At 41.9% G+C, this 17,904-nt stretch overlaps 1 protein-coding gene across 1 annotated transcript in view; it reads left to right on the forward strand.

Annotated features, from left to right (window-relative positions):
* SORCS3 (sortilin related VPS10 domain containing receptor 3) overlaps window positions 1-6,424 on the forward strand; it is a gene marked incomplete at its 5' end in the record, with an annotated part of 274,330 nt that extends 267,906 nt beyond the window's left edge. Inside the window, 3 exons of the mRNA XM_082285707.1 lie at window positions 1,367-1,472; window positions 5,605-5,765; window positions 6,354-6,424. Coding sequence (XP_082141833.1) covers window positions 1,367-1,472; window positions 5,605-5,765; window positions 6,354-6,418 — 332 coding nt within the window. The 3' untranslated portion in view covers window positions 6,419-6,424. The remainder of the gene's footprint in view (window positions 1-1,366; window positions 1,473-5,604; window positions 5,766-6,353) is intronic.
* Window positions 6,425-17,904: the final 11,480 nt, after the last annotated feature.

The raw sequence follows: 17,904 nt of genomic DNA on the forward strand, positions 1-17,904 counted from the left end.
TGCCCTTGCAATTGTCTGAAATGTGGGATCTTGTGCAAGTGCCCTTGCTGATAGCCTCTCTGAAAGATTGGGATTCACATCCCACAATTATACACTTCAGCTTCTTCTCAGAGAGCCAAGAGCTGGGCTAAATCGAGGCTCATGACCTTTCCTACTGGTAACACCTTTTTACCTTCACTCTCTAACTGCTCTTTTGGAGTGCGAGTCAGATGCTGACATGAGTAGCCTGAAATCAAATAATTTGCAAAACTGGGAATGCAATACAATGTCTGAGGTCTCCAGGTGGCTGGAATTCTCCAGAATATGGCTTGGTTCTAGCAAGGAACTGCATTTAACTTACATTTAGCAGCTATTCTTGCATCCTCTCTAGTGCAGAGGGTTTCATGACCATTCCCATAGTGTTTTGACTTGGATGAAGTGACAGTCTTTCCCACTAAAGAGTCAGAAGTATTTGCAGCAGAATACTGGAGGGATCAGACTGTAAGGTGTGGAAATTTGACAGTGAAATCAGAACTGACTCTATTTGCATGACTTTGTCCCTATCTTGTGGGTGACAGAAAAAGAATAGAGAATAGTAAAACACCCAAACCAAATATTTATGCAGAACAAGAAACATTCAGCTGCTACTTATAATCATTTGTGCATCATTAGAGACTTCTCATCAGACACTTGATCTCAGCACAGTGCTCAGGCCATTAAGATGGTGTGCTCTGATGAGCTCTTGGAATAGCTGCATAAACAAGGTATAGGAATATACTGTATTTAGCCCAACCAAAATGTCAAGGATCAAAATCTCCAAAATATTATAATGTATTGTGTGCTTGGATCCAGGATCATTGGTTTGGGCTTCTCCACATTATGAAAACGGATTCAATTTAAAAGTCTCTAAGGTCCTATAGAAGGATGGACCTTGAGGCTTGTCACAACAGTAGATCCCTGTCACATGTGAGATAGATGAATATCCTTGGAAGATGGGAGTTCATTGATGCTCTGAGGTATCTTCTCCAAAGGGGAGTAGATATGTATTAAGCCATGCTTCATAAAATTCATTTCCTCTCCATTACCTGGAAAAACCTGAAAAGTAATAGCCCTGAGTGTTAACACAGGAGTGATCAGGCATTCAGCTAAGCGTGGCTTGCTGTGCCTTTTCACTTGGGGATGTTAGACTGCGCTGTCTTGGAAAAGGACCTTGACTTTTGAAGGACAAGAGAACCAATTTGTTTCCTACTGATTGCTCTTGCCAAAACCAGCATGCACCAGTGATAAAGCAGAGGTGACAAAGGCAGAGCTGAGCTCAACTCTTGGGTAGTTAATGTGTTTCCTTGTAGTATCCCACAAATGTAATGCTTTGCCTTTCCTCCTGCAGCACCCCTTGTGGATTCCAGCTCGGGTCACAGCAGTTCAGCAATGCTGATGTTGTTGTCTGTGGTGTTTGTGGGCTTGGCTGTTTTTTTAATCTACAAATTCAAGAGGTAAGCTGAAAAACTTTGGGATGGGAGGAGGAGACTCTGGGTGGTTTACAGGAAACCTAGGCAGAGTTGTGCCTGATTTGCAAATGTAGAGTGAATTATGCTGGCCTAAGGCTTAGAAGAATGTAGTTCCCTATTTCTCATACTTAGAGAGAAAACCATCTACTGCTGTTTCACCACAAAGTTGGTGCTCCAAAAGTTCCCCAAGAGCTCAGAAATCATCTTCTGCTTCAGCAGATGTGTTTCAACCACAGACCAGAAATGGGAGCCCTTTGTGCTCACTGAATACTGAGAAACACAAAGCAAGCTTAGTCAAAAACCACAGGATGGATGACTTCACACAGTCTATACCCACCTGGCCAGCTGCCTTAGTGCAGCAGCATCTCATTTGTATCTTGCAAAGTGAATAGGTTAGTCTTGCAGAGGAGCGGGTGTGATTATGTTAAAGGTGGGAGACTCAAAGCCAGAAAAATTTGTGTAAAGCATCAAAATGCCTTTGGGAATCTCTGCTGAGATTTACCATGACAGATGTTAACATAAACCTTTTGCTTCCAGACAGCAGGCAGGGCCAGGGCTGGCCCATAGCACTTGGCTGCTGCAAGCTGTGAAGCAAAATATGTGATAAGAATGGCCTATTTACTGAAGGTCTGCTTTATGGGGATGTATTTTAGGCAGATGGAGCTCCTTAGGAGGAACTTTGCATTCAGTACAGTTCTCACAGTATAAAGTGGTCTGCATGCTTAGATCCTGACCAGTGGCAAAATATTGTATTAGAAACATAAGCTGAGTCTGACTTGAAAAAAAATTAATAAGTAAAACTTTCTGGACATAGTAGTTCCTCTAAATGAAAAACTAGAGCTTTTCCTGTCCAGATCCAGCTATATGTTTCTTTCTCCAGCTTTTCTGTACCCTAGAATAGGGCTAGTATTCTCTAAGGATGTTAGTGGGATACAAACAATATTCAAAATTAAATTATATGATAAGTCAGGCATCTATTCTAGTCTCCAGGTTTAAAGTTTCCCTCCTTGCTAACAACTTTCATTAACCATTGTCATAATCTGTGAGTGGCACTTCTTCTAGTGCTTGATCCTGTGCACACTGATATGTTATCAAGGTCCCACTGACTTCAGTGGCCCAGGACAATTTCCAGGGAATGCATTTGTGTGACTCTGCTCTGGCACAGATTTCAAGGCCTTCAGCACGACCTCCTTATTGCAGCCTGAAATCCCCTCTCTGCTTCTGGGAGGTGGAATACAGCTTCCCAGGGGAATGGGATTTGGTTAAGGCATTGATTTAGTAGTGTGCTGGGGAGGCAGCTGGTGATTACTCTCACACCCAGATGTAGGATGAGGAAGGCAAAGAAGTCTTTCTGGGAGATGTGACAAGATGTGGGTACAACCCTGTGTAAGACATGCTTTCCCTTGTGTCTTGGTGAGATGGTTTCCTAGGTTTGGCCTGATGTCTCTGGCCCTGTGGTCAGCAGTTACTGGGAAGAAGGGTCTGTATATTCCAGCGGCCAGACAGCAGTGAGGAGCTTGTTAATCCACTTTGCTTTGGCAGTCTCCGGGTCACGTTCTGCTACTACAGCTCATAAAACTGACTCTTGTACTACTTAAGCACCCTGAGCTTTGAGTATAGCAGCCATCAGCTGTCTACTGTGCTCCAGGGCTGTGGAGACCCTGCCTTGTTAAAATCTGTCTGAAAGTTGAGTGTATTACAAATTGGAGGTGAGGAGGAAGGTGGTTAAAGCATCAGTTCTGCTTAGCCCAAGATCTTATTAACTGGCTGTCCTCTCTTATCTTTCTGTCCCAAAGGAGAAAAACCCAGATCAAATTGACAGAGTTTAGGATAAGTCATATACACAGAGTGTTCTCAGCTTGATTTTTCAGAACAGAAAGCAACTTTTCAGCTCTGTCTAAAACCCCTGGCTCAGTGGAGCAGAAGTGAGATCATGCAACGATTCTTAATGGAAAAAGGGGGGCAAACCCAAAAGCTTTCCTGTAGCTCTCAGTGATGCAAAGGTCCATTAGCCATGTGTACTTTTCTGATAAATGCTGGTCCCAGCCTGAATACAGAACTTCTGTTTACAGGGAAAGGTTATGGGAGAGCATAGGCTGACATGATTTTTTAATTCTACAAATTCAAAAATCTGGTGCTTTGCTGGTTTGCACACAAACTCCTTGTTAAGAGTCCATCTATTTATAGACTCAGCAGGCTTGTTAAACACTGCTGCCAGAGAGATGCTTATTGAGGAGGTCCCAGTGGAAAAGGAAGGAAGAGAGGGAAAAGTATGGAAATAATCTGTAAAAAAGTTGTTTATTTTCTGGAAGATTGAGCATATATCGGTCAATACTGTGTGTGTGAGGGCTGAGCAGTGGTGGGGCTATGGAGCAGTTGATGTGTGTGTCCTGGGACAGCCAGAAGTGTGTGCTTGTTTGTGCTCAGAGTGATGTGGTTGTGGCCACCTGTGTCTGTGCTGGGAGGCACAGCAGGATTAGGTATTTGGGTTTGGATTCACATATGTACAGCCACCTCAGCTTCTTTTTTCCCTAACTCTGAAGTACCTTGGCTCTGTGCCTCTCAATTCTAAAGAGCTTTTCTCACCTTTCCACTCAAAGTTCATAGACGATCACTGCTCTGCTGTTGCATTGTTTGGAAGCAAAATTAAGTCTTCTAGTATCTCCAGACATATTCTCATGTCTGTATACATCTCCAGACAAGTTCTGGGCTCTATGGGAATCCTATGGGAATGCATTAGTTCTCTCTCATTCCCTGTGTAGCTCCTATTCTTCTGGTGACATTTAAGGCATATTTAAACATTAGAAGGTAGGAGAAAGGGAGATCATGAGATTTGTCAGCTGCTACTGAACATCCCAAATATGTCCTGGCTTGCTGCTGGTTAAGAACAGAATGCCAAATCAAGCCAATAGCACAAGTTGGTTGAGGCCAGAACTTCACTGGCATAAAATCAGCATAGATCTATTGAATTCATGACTGCTGAGGCAATTTCCACTGCTTTTGGTTTCTAACATATCCAACAGCACATAGATCAGCATAAAGATATGGCATTTTATATTACTTCTTTTGAACACATCTTCTCTCTCTCTCTCTCTCTCTCTCTCTTGTGTGCTTTAAGGAACTGAAAATATTCTCCAAATTTTCCTGATTGAATTAGTGTGAACTGCATGGCACAAAGACTTCCTAAGAGCATTAGGAAAAAGTCAAATTCCAACAGGCAATGCAGTCCTGGCAACCCCAGTGATGCTTAACTCATTCCTTTTCAGTTCTCTCATTTTAAACTTGCATTCCTCCAGGGATTACTGCTTAACTGTCTAGGCCTGTATAACTATCTGTCTACCTAACTGATTATCAAGGATATCATTATAGCAGGCCAAGGTAACTTTGCTTGGGAGAAGGAGGAAGAAATAATCCCTTCACTTCCTTGGCTTCCTGGACAGCAAGGGAACATAAGTCCCTGCAAACTTGCGTGATCCATAGCATGACAAACTGGTTTTTGCAATGAAATGGTAACAAATAGACTTTGGATGGGTGTTATAAGGTCCAAATCCTTTCTGTACTCTGAGGCAGGAACAATCCTTTATAACTCTTTCAGATGTGGCAATTTCTTCTGAGTCAGTGTGGGCCTGTCAGCAGCAACAAGCCCAGCAATATTTTTGCTCTGTTGATACTAGTGCCAAATTGATTTTTACTTTGAGTTTCCAATGCACCACTGATCATGTAATAAATACTGGGAGAGTTGACAATTGCAGCTGATTGTACTTAGTTGATTGCTGCTCTCTGAGCTGAGTGCAGTGTCCACTGTGTGCACGATTTCTCATCTAAAAGGGCAGAACACTGAAGTTTTCAGCTGGGGGAGCCTTTGTGCACAGGATATGAAGACAATGGTCTGAGATTTGAAATACCTTTAGGCTGTTACTGGAATTAGTGGATGCTGAGGGCACTTTCAGAGATGAACATCTCTGTGGTACTTTCACCATTCTGAGAGCTCATACTTCTCATCCTGCTGGTGCTGCGTTTCTGGGATTGTTCACACTTATTTTGTCTCACTAATAAATGATGTGCTGAGAATCCCTGTGTTAAAAAGCATAACCTCTCATTTTCCTTTCCTGTGCAGGAAAATCCCTTGGATTAACATCTATGCCCAAGTTCAGCATGACAAGGAGCAGGAAATGATTGGCTCTGTCAGCCAAAGTGAAAATGCCCCCAAAATCACTCTGAGTGAGTTCACAGACCCCGAGGAGCTGATGGACAAAGAGCTGGACACACGAGTGATGGGTGAGAGACAGCCCTCAGCTGAGTTTTGTTTCACAGCCTGGCTGAGGATGTTGGTCTTTTGGGTATTAGGAGAGGCAGTGACTGTGACCCCGGGTACAAGCAGAGCCCTGAGGCACTCAGATAGGGAGTAAATCTCTCTCAGCAGCATGGCAATGGAGTTTCTCTTACAGCTTTGCAGCTTTTCCCCGGGTAGGCACCTGGAGGAGCAGTAGGTGTGCAGAAGTTAGTAATAGCTGTGGCTCACGCCTATTCCTGCTCATGACCCTGCCTCTCCTGTGGAGGAGTGCCAAATTCCCTGCTCCCTCAGAAGAATCAGCTGATCCAAGCTTACGCTGTTGGTGTGCTACGATTACAAGCAAATATGTCCCTAACAGCTTAATGAGTTTACTTCTGGTCAGCTGAGCTGTAGTAATTGAGTTTTCTGCATGCTCCCTGCTTATTGCAAATACATAAAAGTATGTGTTACTTTTAAGCATCTTTTCTGTCTTTACACTTACACTACCACATCCTAAGGAGGAGTGAGAAGCAATATGGACCACACTGTTGAAGCCACTGGACTGATTCTCTTCTCCATTTTCTCCTCCACAGGAAGCATCTCAACAATTGCCAACAGTGAAAGCACAAAGGAAATCCCCAACTGCACTAGTGTTTAATACTGAGAATCCACTTGGTCTACAGCATTTCTGACTTTTTATTTGTAATTATTATTGTTATAATTATTATTATTATTATTATGAAAAAAGAAAGAGTTATATGTCATTATTATCATTTGGGAGGGGATGGGGTGGGCTTTTTGTGTTTACCAGGGCTGCATTCATAAATAGCAGGGGTACATCATATTTAGGAAATGAACATCAGATTAGAAATAAAAAGCAATGAATGAGTCAAGTGTGCAATGAATTTGAATGCCAGCCTCCTGTTAAATGCAGGAATTAAGTATTCAAATCCAACAGATAGGTATTGCACCTTAGGCAACATGTTGTAAGTAAATTGTCCCTTTTCAGGCCTTTTCAAAATAAATCATGAATCAGCTGCTTCATCTTGCCAGAGGGTTCAGACTGGGTTGTTGGACCAGGCTCTGCAACATGCCAACATCCCTCGCTTTCCAGTGACATGCATGTCTCAGCTTTTTGCAGGATCTTGCCTCTTTTAATTGCTTTTAATTTCAGTCACCCTCTGGCACTGTTGACTGCTGAGAAAGGAAAAAAATATAAAATCAGAGCAAACACACACGTCAGTGTTCCTTGGACTACAGATTGGCTGGAGGGGACAGCACCACAAGCAGTGGAGGAGCAAGCCTGAGTTTATGAATGCAGCCCGAACCCTGTGCATGTGAATAGCGAGGATGCCGAAGGCCTACTGTAGATAATTACAATGTACATAGCTTTTTATTTCTTGGGAAATAATTTAATGTTTAGTAAAAGAAGAGATGTTTAAAAGAAAACCTGAACCACACACACACATGCACGCCCACGTGCACACACACACGCACACGCCAGCCAAACAGGGACCCTGGTGAGCACTTGAATCACACTTTGGTTCCAAGCGTGTTCCAGTTGTCTGTCATATTTCAATCTGACACTGCTGTCTATAAACAGAATAGTTTATTTCTTTATGTATAACTGAAAGCCTTTTTTTTTTCGTATATATATATATATATATATATATATATATAGTGTCATTTCCTGTGGTGGAGCAGAAAAAGATATTAGCAGGCCAGACTATGAGCCTGTCATGAATATTTTAATTATGTTTATCATCTATTCATCTCTGTCACTGTTGCCCACTTCTGAGAATGATCTTGGTGGCATCTATTAGTGAAAATGAGGAAAAGAATCCTGAAATTATCACCACCTCAGTGTGGGCAAGTATCAGTGGCCTTGCTATACCCAGTACAACCTCAGCTCAGCAGTGGGGCAGGTTGCAGTGGCTTTATTCCCTGGGGGAAGGCATGCTTTTAGCAGTTAAGCTGATGAAGTGAAGTGCTATTTAGGATGTGTAAGAGTAGTAAATTTTGGCTGAACATGATGTATGCGATTAGGGACTGCTCTTTGGAGGGGCAGCGGAGGGTCAGACCTGCATAAATGAGCTATGGAAGGTCTTTCTTGTGAGTGCTGCAGAATGGCAGCTTCCAATTCAGAATGGAGATTTCTGCATGCTGGGTTGGTGTTTTCTGATTAGAACAGGGAGGTTAATGAGGAAAATGCATTGAAAAAACTCTTTAGAAATTTTCTTTGACACTGAATTGAGGATATCCCTATGAAGTGCTGGAGTTTTGGGGAAAGAGGTTGATTTAGTGGTGAGTTACTTTTATTCGTTTTTCTTGAGTTGATGATGTCAAAAATGAACCTTATTCTGCAGAGTATTGACTTGTAGGACCCAGCAGGAGGGGAAGGAAGATGGGAGGCATGTCTAGGAAGATGTCCTAGTGCTTGTTTGGTAACAGGAGGCAGAAATGACAGCAGATGACAACGTTTGTTATAATTTCTTAGGATCTGGATACAGGACCTCAATCACCTTTAATATACCTGGGCTGGAATGAGGAGATGGCTGGAATTTAGGTGTTACTTGCTATCTCTCTGCATTGCAACAGGCCAGTGGGCTACAAACCAGCCTCAGCTACATGTGTTCACTCTGTTAATGGGTTGGAATGTCTTTCAAAGGTTAAAATCCTGATAGCTCTGCAGGTGGAGAGAAAAGTGTTTAAACATAGTTTTGCAGAACTCAGGAGGTATTTCAAGATTAAAATTGTAAACTCAAAAAATAGGGAAAAACTGTTTCCTGATAAGTACTAAAACTAAATATTCTCAGTTCTTCTCCATTTCAGTGAGGTTTGTGGGCCTTTTCTGTTGATTTAAAAATACTTCTCTTCTGTTTTCCCCCTCACTTTCCTGCTCTGGTTTCTAATGCAAGGTGAAGAGCGATGGCTGTATTATTCTATTTAACCTTGGTTTCCATCCGTCATGAGTGCATAAACTGTTGCATTACTGTCTCTGTTCTACTGAAACACCAAAGTAGTTTACAGTAATGGCCCAGTCTGGTGATAAGACTCTTAGCACAAGGCCATAGCTCCCCATTTAGGTATAGATGGCAGGGGTGTACATATACAATTGTCCCATGGGCTAAAATGTGGGCTGATCTCAGTCTTTGCTGATCATTAGGATTTGAGGTACTGCTTTGGTGAGCTGCTGCAGAGCACTGAATCTAAAATACTCATTATTTTCTGTATTAAATTTTTTCTTTATAAACCACGAGGCAAAGTGAAAATGTTCATTGTTGTTTGGAATTTTATAGGTTTCTCATCGGCTTGATCTCACATTATTTTTACTAGAAAGGCAGAGGTTTACAGTTTTCACAATTTCTTTTCTTAATTTTTTTTTACATTTTTTTTACATTTTATTCCTGTACACTTTTAAAAATTGCTGTTATATGTCTCAAATGGCAGGAAGTAAGAAGGAAAAATTGGGAGTAAGCTGTAGAAAAAAATGGAAAAAATTGCACTTCTCAAAAAGAAATTTAATCTCAGTGAAGGTTGAGAAATTTCTGAATGAAACTTTTGGAGAAACATCTGTCTAGAATGTCGTTTGCCATCCAGAATGATCCTAAAGTTTCCTGCAAAGCAAATGAGAAAAATCTATGGGGCCAAAACCGTACGTCAGAGAAACCTGACTGAGTCTTATGTTTGCTCAAACTTCCTCTTCCATGGGACTTGGTGGGTGTCACTCCCTCTCAGTGTAGTTTGTCACATGCTGTCAAGACCAGCGTGTGTGCTCCAGGCATGTCCCCAGGGTGTGCAGGGACCGTATTTGCCAGGTCATACCTGCTTCTTTAGGGCACAGCCATGGCTGATGGCGGCTGAAAAAAGCTTGTGTTCATGACTGAAATCATATCCTTTAGGATACTAGGAGGGTAATTACTGCATTCCTCTCTATCCATGGGACCTCTGTAAGGTTTGGATTGGGCAGCCCAGCCCTGTTTACCAATTTTTTGAATGTCCTGAGCTGCAGTGTTAGCACAGACTGGAGTATTGGCCACTTTTATTTGTCTGTGTCTTGCTGGGAAATAACAACTTGGGGTTGTCATTAGGGTTTTTTCCCCTGCAAGTTTTACCCCTGAGGAAAATGTAGTGGAAACCCTTGAAGCTATAGATCATTATTTACCTGAGTAGTGAGGGAAAGAGGCAATAGCATCAGTGGAACATAAACAGGTCCCACACTGTAATTATGTAAGAAGAGGAAAGAGAGAGAGACAGAGAGCAAGAGACTGAGCCAGTGCCCTGTATCACTGCTAGCCTTTCCCCCATGATGGATTAGCTGTAATTTAGGAATAATGCATGAGGTGTGGAGACTAGATGCAGCTTCTGGCTTTGTGTGGCTGACAATCTGATATAAACCATGAACAGACCCTCTGTGTAGTTTAACCAGTACTTGAGAACCCTAGTGCTAAACCTGGAAGGATCAGAGGTGAGACCGGAGTGACGGGGGACTACAGCGTGCTTCAGACACAGTTACCATCAGTAAGAGCATGTGCAGGAAGTGTGCACTTTCTTCTGGGCTAAACTTTGGTTTTGTGGATGTACAAAGATGTCCTGATGTCCTGTTCTCCTCCCTTTCCCTTCAGTCAGCTCCCACACACATTCCAGGTCTAACGAACCGAACCAGAATCGTCACATTCTTTCTGATGATGTTGGACAGTGCATTAAACCCAAACCACCACTGTGGTTTCAAAGGATTAAATGAGACAGACAATTGCAATACCTGTATTGAACACAGTAATACAACTGCATGAGTCATATATATACATATATATATACTGTTCTTGGTTTTATTGTTCCATTTGAATATTTCTACTGTAAAAAAAGGCAGTGGTTTTGAAATTGTTGAAAATAAATGTATTTTTGTACATCAGAGTTACCCCTGGATGCTTTTTCAATTCTTGTTCTTTTTAGATTTCCTTTTGGCAAAGTCTTCTTTCTCTTCTGAATTTCCCGTGCCATATCTGTTCCTCCAACTCTCTTGTTCAGGGTCATGAATGCACATGGGGTGTCAACAGAGAAATGTTTTAAGGCTAGAATTTTAAGATAAAAGAGTAAACATCTACCTCTCCTTCCTTCTTAGTGCTGCTCTCCAAAAATAATTATCTTCTTACTTTCCGTTCTACAGGCTGATTCTCTTTGGGGCCTCAAAGGTGGGTGAATAGGAGAGAGCTCTGCTTTTGCAAACACAACCCCATGAATCCCATGCTCTCACCTATCTGATTTTAGCCTGTGAAGTGCCAATGTGAGAAAAAAAAAAGAAAAAGTTTCTTCACTCCTTGGCACAAGAGACTGTTTAAAAACAGAAGAGAGCATGGAAGAATGTCTCTGGACATCTATTAGCCATCTCCACCCATGCACATGCATGCATACCCCACCCTTCCCCCTTTCCTTTAGCTCTGAGGTCCATAAACTGCAGTTGTTTCTGTTTTTCCTTTAAGTCAGAAAGCTGAAAAAGGCAGGCAGTGAAGGACTCGTTTGGCCATCCCCAAGTGTGATATATTGAGATGCCTCCAGCATCACAGAAAACCTCTCAGCTTTTGAAGTATTTGTGTCTGCCCCTCTTTACAGCAGTGATAGTGTAACACTTGTGTTCCTGGGATCCTGAACTACAAGTTATGGACAGACAAGCACGAATGATGAAAGTGCCATGGCTTAACAAGCTACCACTGAGACCCCGTGCTCCACTGTTCAGAAGCCCAGCTAAGTGCAGCTGTGAAGTCAAGTGCAGGCACTTAAACTTCATAGCCTACATGAGCAGTAGCTCAATCTTTGCCTGAATCCAGCTGTTTTTCTGTCATGGATGGACCTCTTACTCCCTTTATTAAAGGCAGTGCAAGCATTGTTTGCTACATTATGAAATTCTCTTGGTTGTGCCAAATACCCCTCTGTCAGGGAATATGGTGCTGCTCAGGAAAATGGATCATAACTGCTCCTGGAGTCAGCTCATCACTGTCTTGTTCCACTCATGGCACCACACACTTCAACAGGCTGAGGAAGTGCTTAGCTGACTTTGCCTTCTGCCCTGGTCTTTCTTTTCCCTTGGCCCTCTCCCCAGTGAAGTACTCTGATTCTTAAGGACTATCAAAGCACCATTGCATTACTGACATATTAGTGTAATACATCACTTGAGTGCTGGTGTGCTGTTGTATATCATGGTGCTACATCAGGGAAATGGCAGGTGACAGGAACCCCAGGCCCAGAGACAGATCACTTTTCTAAGCTTTATGGGCTGCTTTTTTTTTTCCCTAAGACAGAAAATAAAGGCAAGGAAAGCAGTATTGAACTGCTGCCATGAAGCTTTCAAAACCTTTAAATATATTTATCTATACATTTTTCCCTTGACCCTGAAACATTAATTAAACAAATCTGCTGATGTTTCTATATGAGACCATAGAGATGAGTTTATTTTGGGTCATGGAGGAAAGAATAATTGCTCACTGTGAATTGTTTCATATGTGTCTGTGAGCAGAAAAGAAGGACTTGTCCTTGCAAAACAGAAAACAATTTGTTCCTGAATTTCAAAAAAAAATTATTATTAGTAGGTCAATTGACTATATTTTAAATGTAGTTGTGCAGGTAGAGCTAGGACAGAAGGTGATTGCGCTGATGGTGTTGGGATTTTACCCTTGATAAATATAAAAAGATTTGTTTTACCATTGCTTTATGTTGGTTCTACCTGTTCAGGCCCCCTGATATCAGTGAATTTAGTCTTGATTTACACCAGTCTGAGCTCTCACATTAAGAGGAGTTTCATGCATACTTCAAGGATGGAATAAATCCTTTTTAATGCCTCATTGTGAATGTCAAGCAGTTTTCAGATCAAAATTTAGGGGAGATTGTAATACTACTACTAATAAAAAATCACATACAGGGACATAGTTGGAAGGAAGGAGAAGCGTGTTTATTAAATTAAACAGAAATATTATGATGATATATGGTTTTAAAAATCTTGTGTTGGCTACATGAATTTGGAAGGCAAAAAGGGGAAAAAAACTGTAATCCAGATGTGAAGCAGAGTGAGAAAAAAGAGAGGTGGACTAGGCTGGCTGGGATCCCGTGGCTGACCAAAAGGCACAGTGTGAGGCACATGATTGTTTAATGATTTAATGGTTTTAGCACAGGAAGCTTCTCAAGTCTCAGGCTGCATCAACTGAATCAAAAGGAGATGTTGCACATTCAGGCCATATGAGATGGAGTCAGCTCTGCTTCCACATCCTAATGCTCAGCATTGAAATTCAAGTTTTAAGCAAGTGATTCCCTACTGAAGTCCCAGTGTTGAGCACTGAGGGTCCTGGTAGAGCAGTGGTGGGTGAGTGAGGGTTCAGGCAGGATTTGTTGGCTGATTCCAAAGCTCAACCCAGGGTTGTGTGTAATTGTATTCAATGGGTTGTGTGGTTGCTGTGAAAAAGAAGTGGCTCCTGATGCAGGTTGTATTGAAAATGGACCTGAAGAGGTCAGTGGGGAAAGGGAAGGAAGATGGGATGACAAAACACTGTGCAATATTTGTCAGTTCATGGGGCTCAATCCTCTTTCATGGATATTAATTTGTCTGTATGCTGGGTGAAGCAGTGTGTTAAAATCCTTGTCTGGGATGGGAGACAAGGATGAGCCTTACAGGGAGCTGTATGAATGGGCCATCAAGAACTGACTGAGGCAAGTGTCTGGGCTGGGACAAGGGGTGCAGCTACCTATACTTGTCTTTTTGAAATAAGCATTCCCTGAAGAGACCCTCAGAGAAACCAGGGAGAGTAGAGAAGTTTTAATGAGAGCAAGGGGTGGTGAAAATCAATGTGAGATAATCTGACAACCAAGATAAGGCAAAGTCAACCTGGGCAGCATCTGCTGCTGCCAGATCTGGAAACATTTGGGTGCACTTACTATGCCCCAACATGTACACACCCCTCATTTCAGAGTAGTTCTGGGTCTCATGAGAGTCCATGAGGATGGAGAAAGACTGAGAGCCAAAGCATGCCACACAGAAAGGTTTTTCTTATCTCAGGAGCCCTCCACAGCATGCGTGTGCTGAAGTGTCTAAAGCTTATTGCAGGCAAGTTTGAGAGTCTAAATCCATTTGTGGCTCTGGACATTACTGCCTAATAATATCACCTATACTTGGAATAATCTGAGATATTGTTAGGAATACCTGTGAGACTATGGTTTTAATCTTTTTTTTTTAACCTTGAAATGTTCCTGTCGATTCCAGTCTACAGGCTGTTAGAGATCTGAACTGAACCATAAGACCCTGAGGGACTTCCCTCTTCATTTTTTTTGTGTAAAACTTCCCTTCCTTTTGTAGGTTATGCAGCAAAGTCTCAGCATAAGCTTCAACCCCACTTTCACCCACTGCGCTTTGGGACTATGAATAATTTACAATATGGATAATATTTACTGTGTGAACAATTTGTGCATTTCTGAAAGGAGAAGTCACAGAAAGGGCAAGCACATGCACTCCTGTGGCTTTGGTGCAGGAGAGCCTGGAGGTGCTGTAGACATCAGTGGGTACTTTTCCTCTGGATCTGTCATTAATGCCTACAGACCTTGGGGCACAGCCTCACTCTGCACAAACACTCACGAGAGTGCCACAGCCCCTATAATTTACCATTAGAGGAGGGGAATTTAAGAACAGCTGCAAATTGCTTATTAATTCAAAATACTTTCATCAGCCTTGGAACATTAACTGATCCTGAGTAGTGGGAGGGAATTGATCTAATTTATTTATTTATCTGATCCATTAATGAATTTTTGACAAAGCTATTTTGAGAACAAGATGTGAAGACAATGCAAAGTCTAAGCATATTAGGATAGACTATGCCAGGCTGAGAACCAAATTCCTGCACATCACTCTGGTGGAAGTTTCTGGGCTTAGGAATTCCCAAGGCAGTCCAGGGCTTCCCCATGGGGATGGAGAGCGAGAGGGAACTGAAGAAAAGGTTTAGTTCCGTACTTAAGTGGTTTAGTTCCGTACTTAAGTGGTTTAGTTCCGTACTTAAGTGGCTGTTTGGTCTTAAACCACTAACCCAGGGTCATGCATTAGTTTCTGTTTTGGGCTAAGGTGAGTGTCTGCATGCAGTTAAGCTCCATCGTGTCTGAATCTGAATTTCTGTTTGTAGCTGCTGCACAACAACAATCTGCAAACTGGACTGGACCTTCCCTCCAGACCATCTGGCTCACATTAGGAACTCTGACTGTAAGAGAGCCTATAATGGACATCTGGACTGGAAGGTGTGAAAGAGTCTAAGTAGGTGTAAAAGGCTTCAAAGGGAGCCTGAGGGTTCACTCTGAGCCCAGAAGGGTGCTAGGGTTTTGGTTTGTTGATTTTGTTTGATGGTAAAACCCTGCCTCTAGTTTTTAAATCATAATTAATAGCTCATCAGGAACATTGGCTTCAGAAGTTATTATTATGTTTCAACAGATGTTCAACCAGTCAGATTATTTAATTAGCTTCATGCTCTTTAACCTCATAAATCTGTGAAAGCTGCGACAAGGAAAAGGAAAATGAATTCATGAAAATAAATCAATACCCTAGACCTTAATACAGCCTAAATAGTTTTGATCCAAGCACCACTGAAAAGTTTGGGGAGCAAACTGAATGCTTGTCTCTGGGCTATAAATCACATGTGAGCACAGTTTTAGAAGAAAATGCCTTGGATTGTCAGCACAGCATTCTTGGGAAGTGGGGAGAGCCTTTGTGTGTAGGGAACTGGTTTGGCATTGGAGAGACCTGCATGTGGTCCCTACATCTGACAAGGACTTAAAATGTGTCTTTCAGAAACTCTCATTTTTTCCTGTTCTCCTTAAACAGTGGAAATGTTGTCTCAAGCAGAGACCAACCCCAAGGATGTTTCTCGAAATTCCCCCAGAGAAGAGGGTCATCATTTAATATGCTATTTAGAAGAAAACTTTCTCTGCTTCCCATTGACCAGGATGCCTTAGGAGATTGGCTTCCTGATTTCCTTACCTCTGTTACTTCCTTAGCTTGGGGAATAGCAGCTAACCTAATAACTCCTTCTGTTATACTAAAAGCCTTTTTATGTTTGTTTGAAGCGGATGGATGAATAGATGGAACCCGCCAACATATCTGCAGAGCACCAAGGCCACCCCAGCCAGTGAAGATGGAGTGCTAAGTGACCATTTGGTTGCTTCACTCACCATAGTTCACCTGTAGTACTTGGTGCTACTGCAGACAATGAGGTTCGTGCTCAGTGGGTGTGAATCTGGCCTTGAAAATAATCCTCCCCTCTTCCATTTCCAGCCACGGCCAAGATCCTGGACCAGCAAGCAGGCTGGTGCCTCCACATTTACTGCACTCATACATTGTGTGATTACAGGAGACACGAGTCAGTGAATCAAAGCATACAATGACACACTTCATCTTCAACATGCTTGGATTTTATTCCCATGTGTGGTATTTTAAAATGTGTTTCCCTCATCTTCATTTCAGAAAAATACTTTGTTGACACACTTTTGCCCCTCCAGAGACCAACTTCAAACAAGAGATCATTTTATAGAGGAAAAGCTCCATTCAGTAAGGCTTTTTTGTACCCTTGTTGGCTCCAGGAAACCATTTTTTCCCTTAATTTTTCCTTCCAGCAATTTCATATAACATGTCTCACAATATGCCTGCCTTCCATAAATCAGAGGGGATGGAAACCTGTGCATGGCAGGAATGGATTTGCTCCAGAAACTTCTGAAGGTCGGTTTTGACTTTGCTCTGTGCAGTAGGATTTAGGTCAAGCATGGACAATATAGTCATTCCCCTGAAGCCTACAATTAAATGGTTTTTTGCTGCATGAACCTGGTAACACTCTCTACACAGCGTGCACCAGTCATTGCTCTGGACTGCATTTTCCTGACTGCAGTGGGTCTGCCTTTCCTGTTGTTATTGCCATGGTAGGAACTAACATCACCAATTGCATTTGTCTATTTTTTATAGTCAGATTCTTTCCTATGGCTGTGTTATGGTTTGGTTTTCTGGTTAACTGCTTCCTTTCACCTCCTGTGCCACCACCTACTTCTCTGCCTTTCTTACTTGCTTATATCCCTGCTCAGAAACGTCCACCTGTGCAGCCAGTTGAGTGGGGAGGTGGAATTCACTCTTGCTAATTCAAAGGTATGGAAAAGGAGAAATCTGGGTGTTGAGGATGGCCATCTTTCACATCTTTACTTCACCGTAATGAAATTTAAGTTCAAAATGGTTCAGGCAACACAACCTCCCTCCTTCTGAGGGTTAAAAACCGTAATCTGCTCTGTCTGCCTACAGGTCAGGGACACCCTTCTGCTGAAAGCATTTTACTCAGGCCAGGCTTGGATGCCACCTGTGAAGAAATGGGCAGGACTCTCAGTTAGTACTCATTTTATCTTGTTTTCCTCTTCCCATTCTGTAGGAAAACAAATGATGTTTATATTTGTGGTCTTTGTTGCCTCTCTTTAGAAACTATGCTACCTTTATACATTGCTGGTCTCATCACTTTTTAGCCATGACAGAACTAAGAATGAAACTGCAAGGGAAGAAAATGCTTGTAACAGTTACATTTTTTGTTTGATGAAAAATACCTCCCAGGTAAAGTGAGACATTTTTCTCTGATAAATCCCACAATTTGTGCAGAGCACGAACAGGTAGGACTGAGGTTTTCATGGTAACCCATCTTTAGTACTGTTATTACTGCCAGTACCCAAACAATCTTCTGTTTCCTAGCAGTTAAAAAGAAACCATAAAAATACCTTTCAGTGCAATCAGGAGGGCTCTTCTTTTAGAACTCCAATGCCTTTAAAAACATAGGGTTTTTTTTCTTCCCCTTTCATTTCTTTAATTTTTTTTTAAATTAAGAATACAACAGGGATTAAAATGAAAAAGGATCTGGAATCATTTTGACTGAGAGGAAAGAAATATTTGTACATTATTCATCGTACTCTCAGTTATTCATCAAAAGTTTCATTCTTCAACTAAAGTCTTTCCCTTATCTTAAAGCCACTGACATGAATATATATCACCAAGTTAAAAAGATTGAATTACACTTCTCCTGCTGCTGCTGAGATTCATGGAAGCTCAAAGCCCAGCCTAGTCCCTAGGTGTACCAAGCCACTGCATTTTATGATTTTCAG

This window comes from Coloeus monedula, assembly GCF_965178545.1.
Source record: "Coloeus monedula genome assembly, chromosome: 8".
NCBI lineage: Eukaryota > Metazoa > Chordata > Aves > Passeriformes > Corvidae > Coloeus > Coloeus monedula.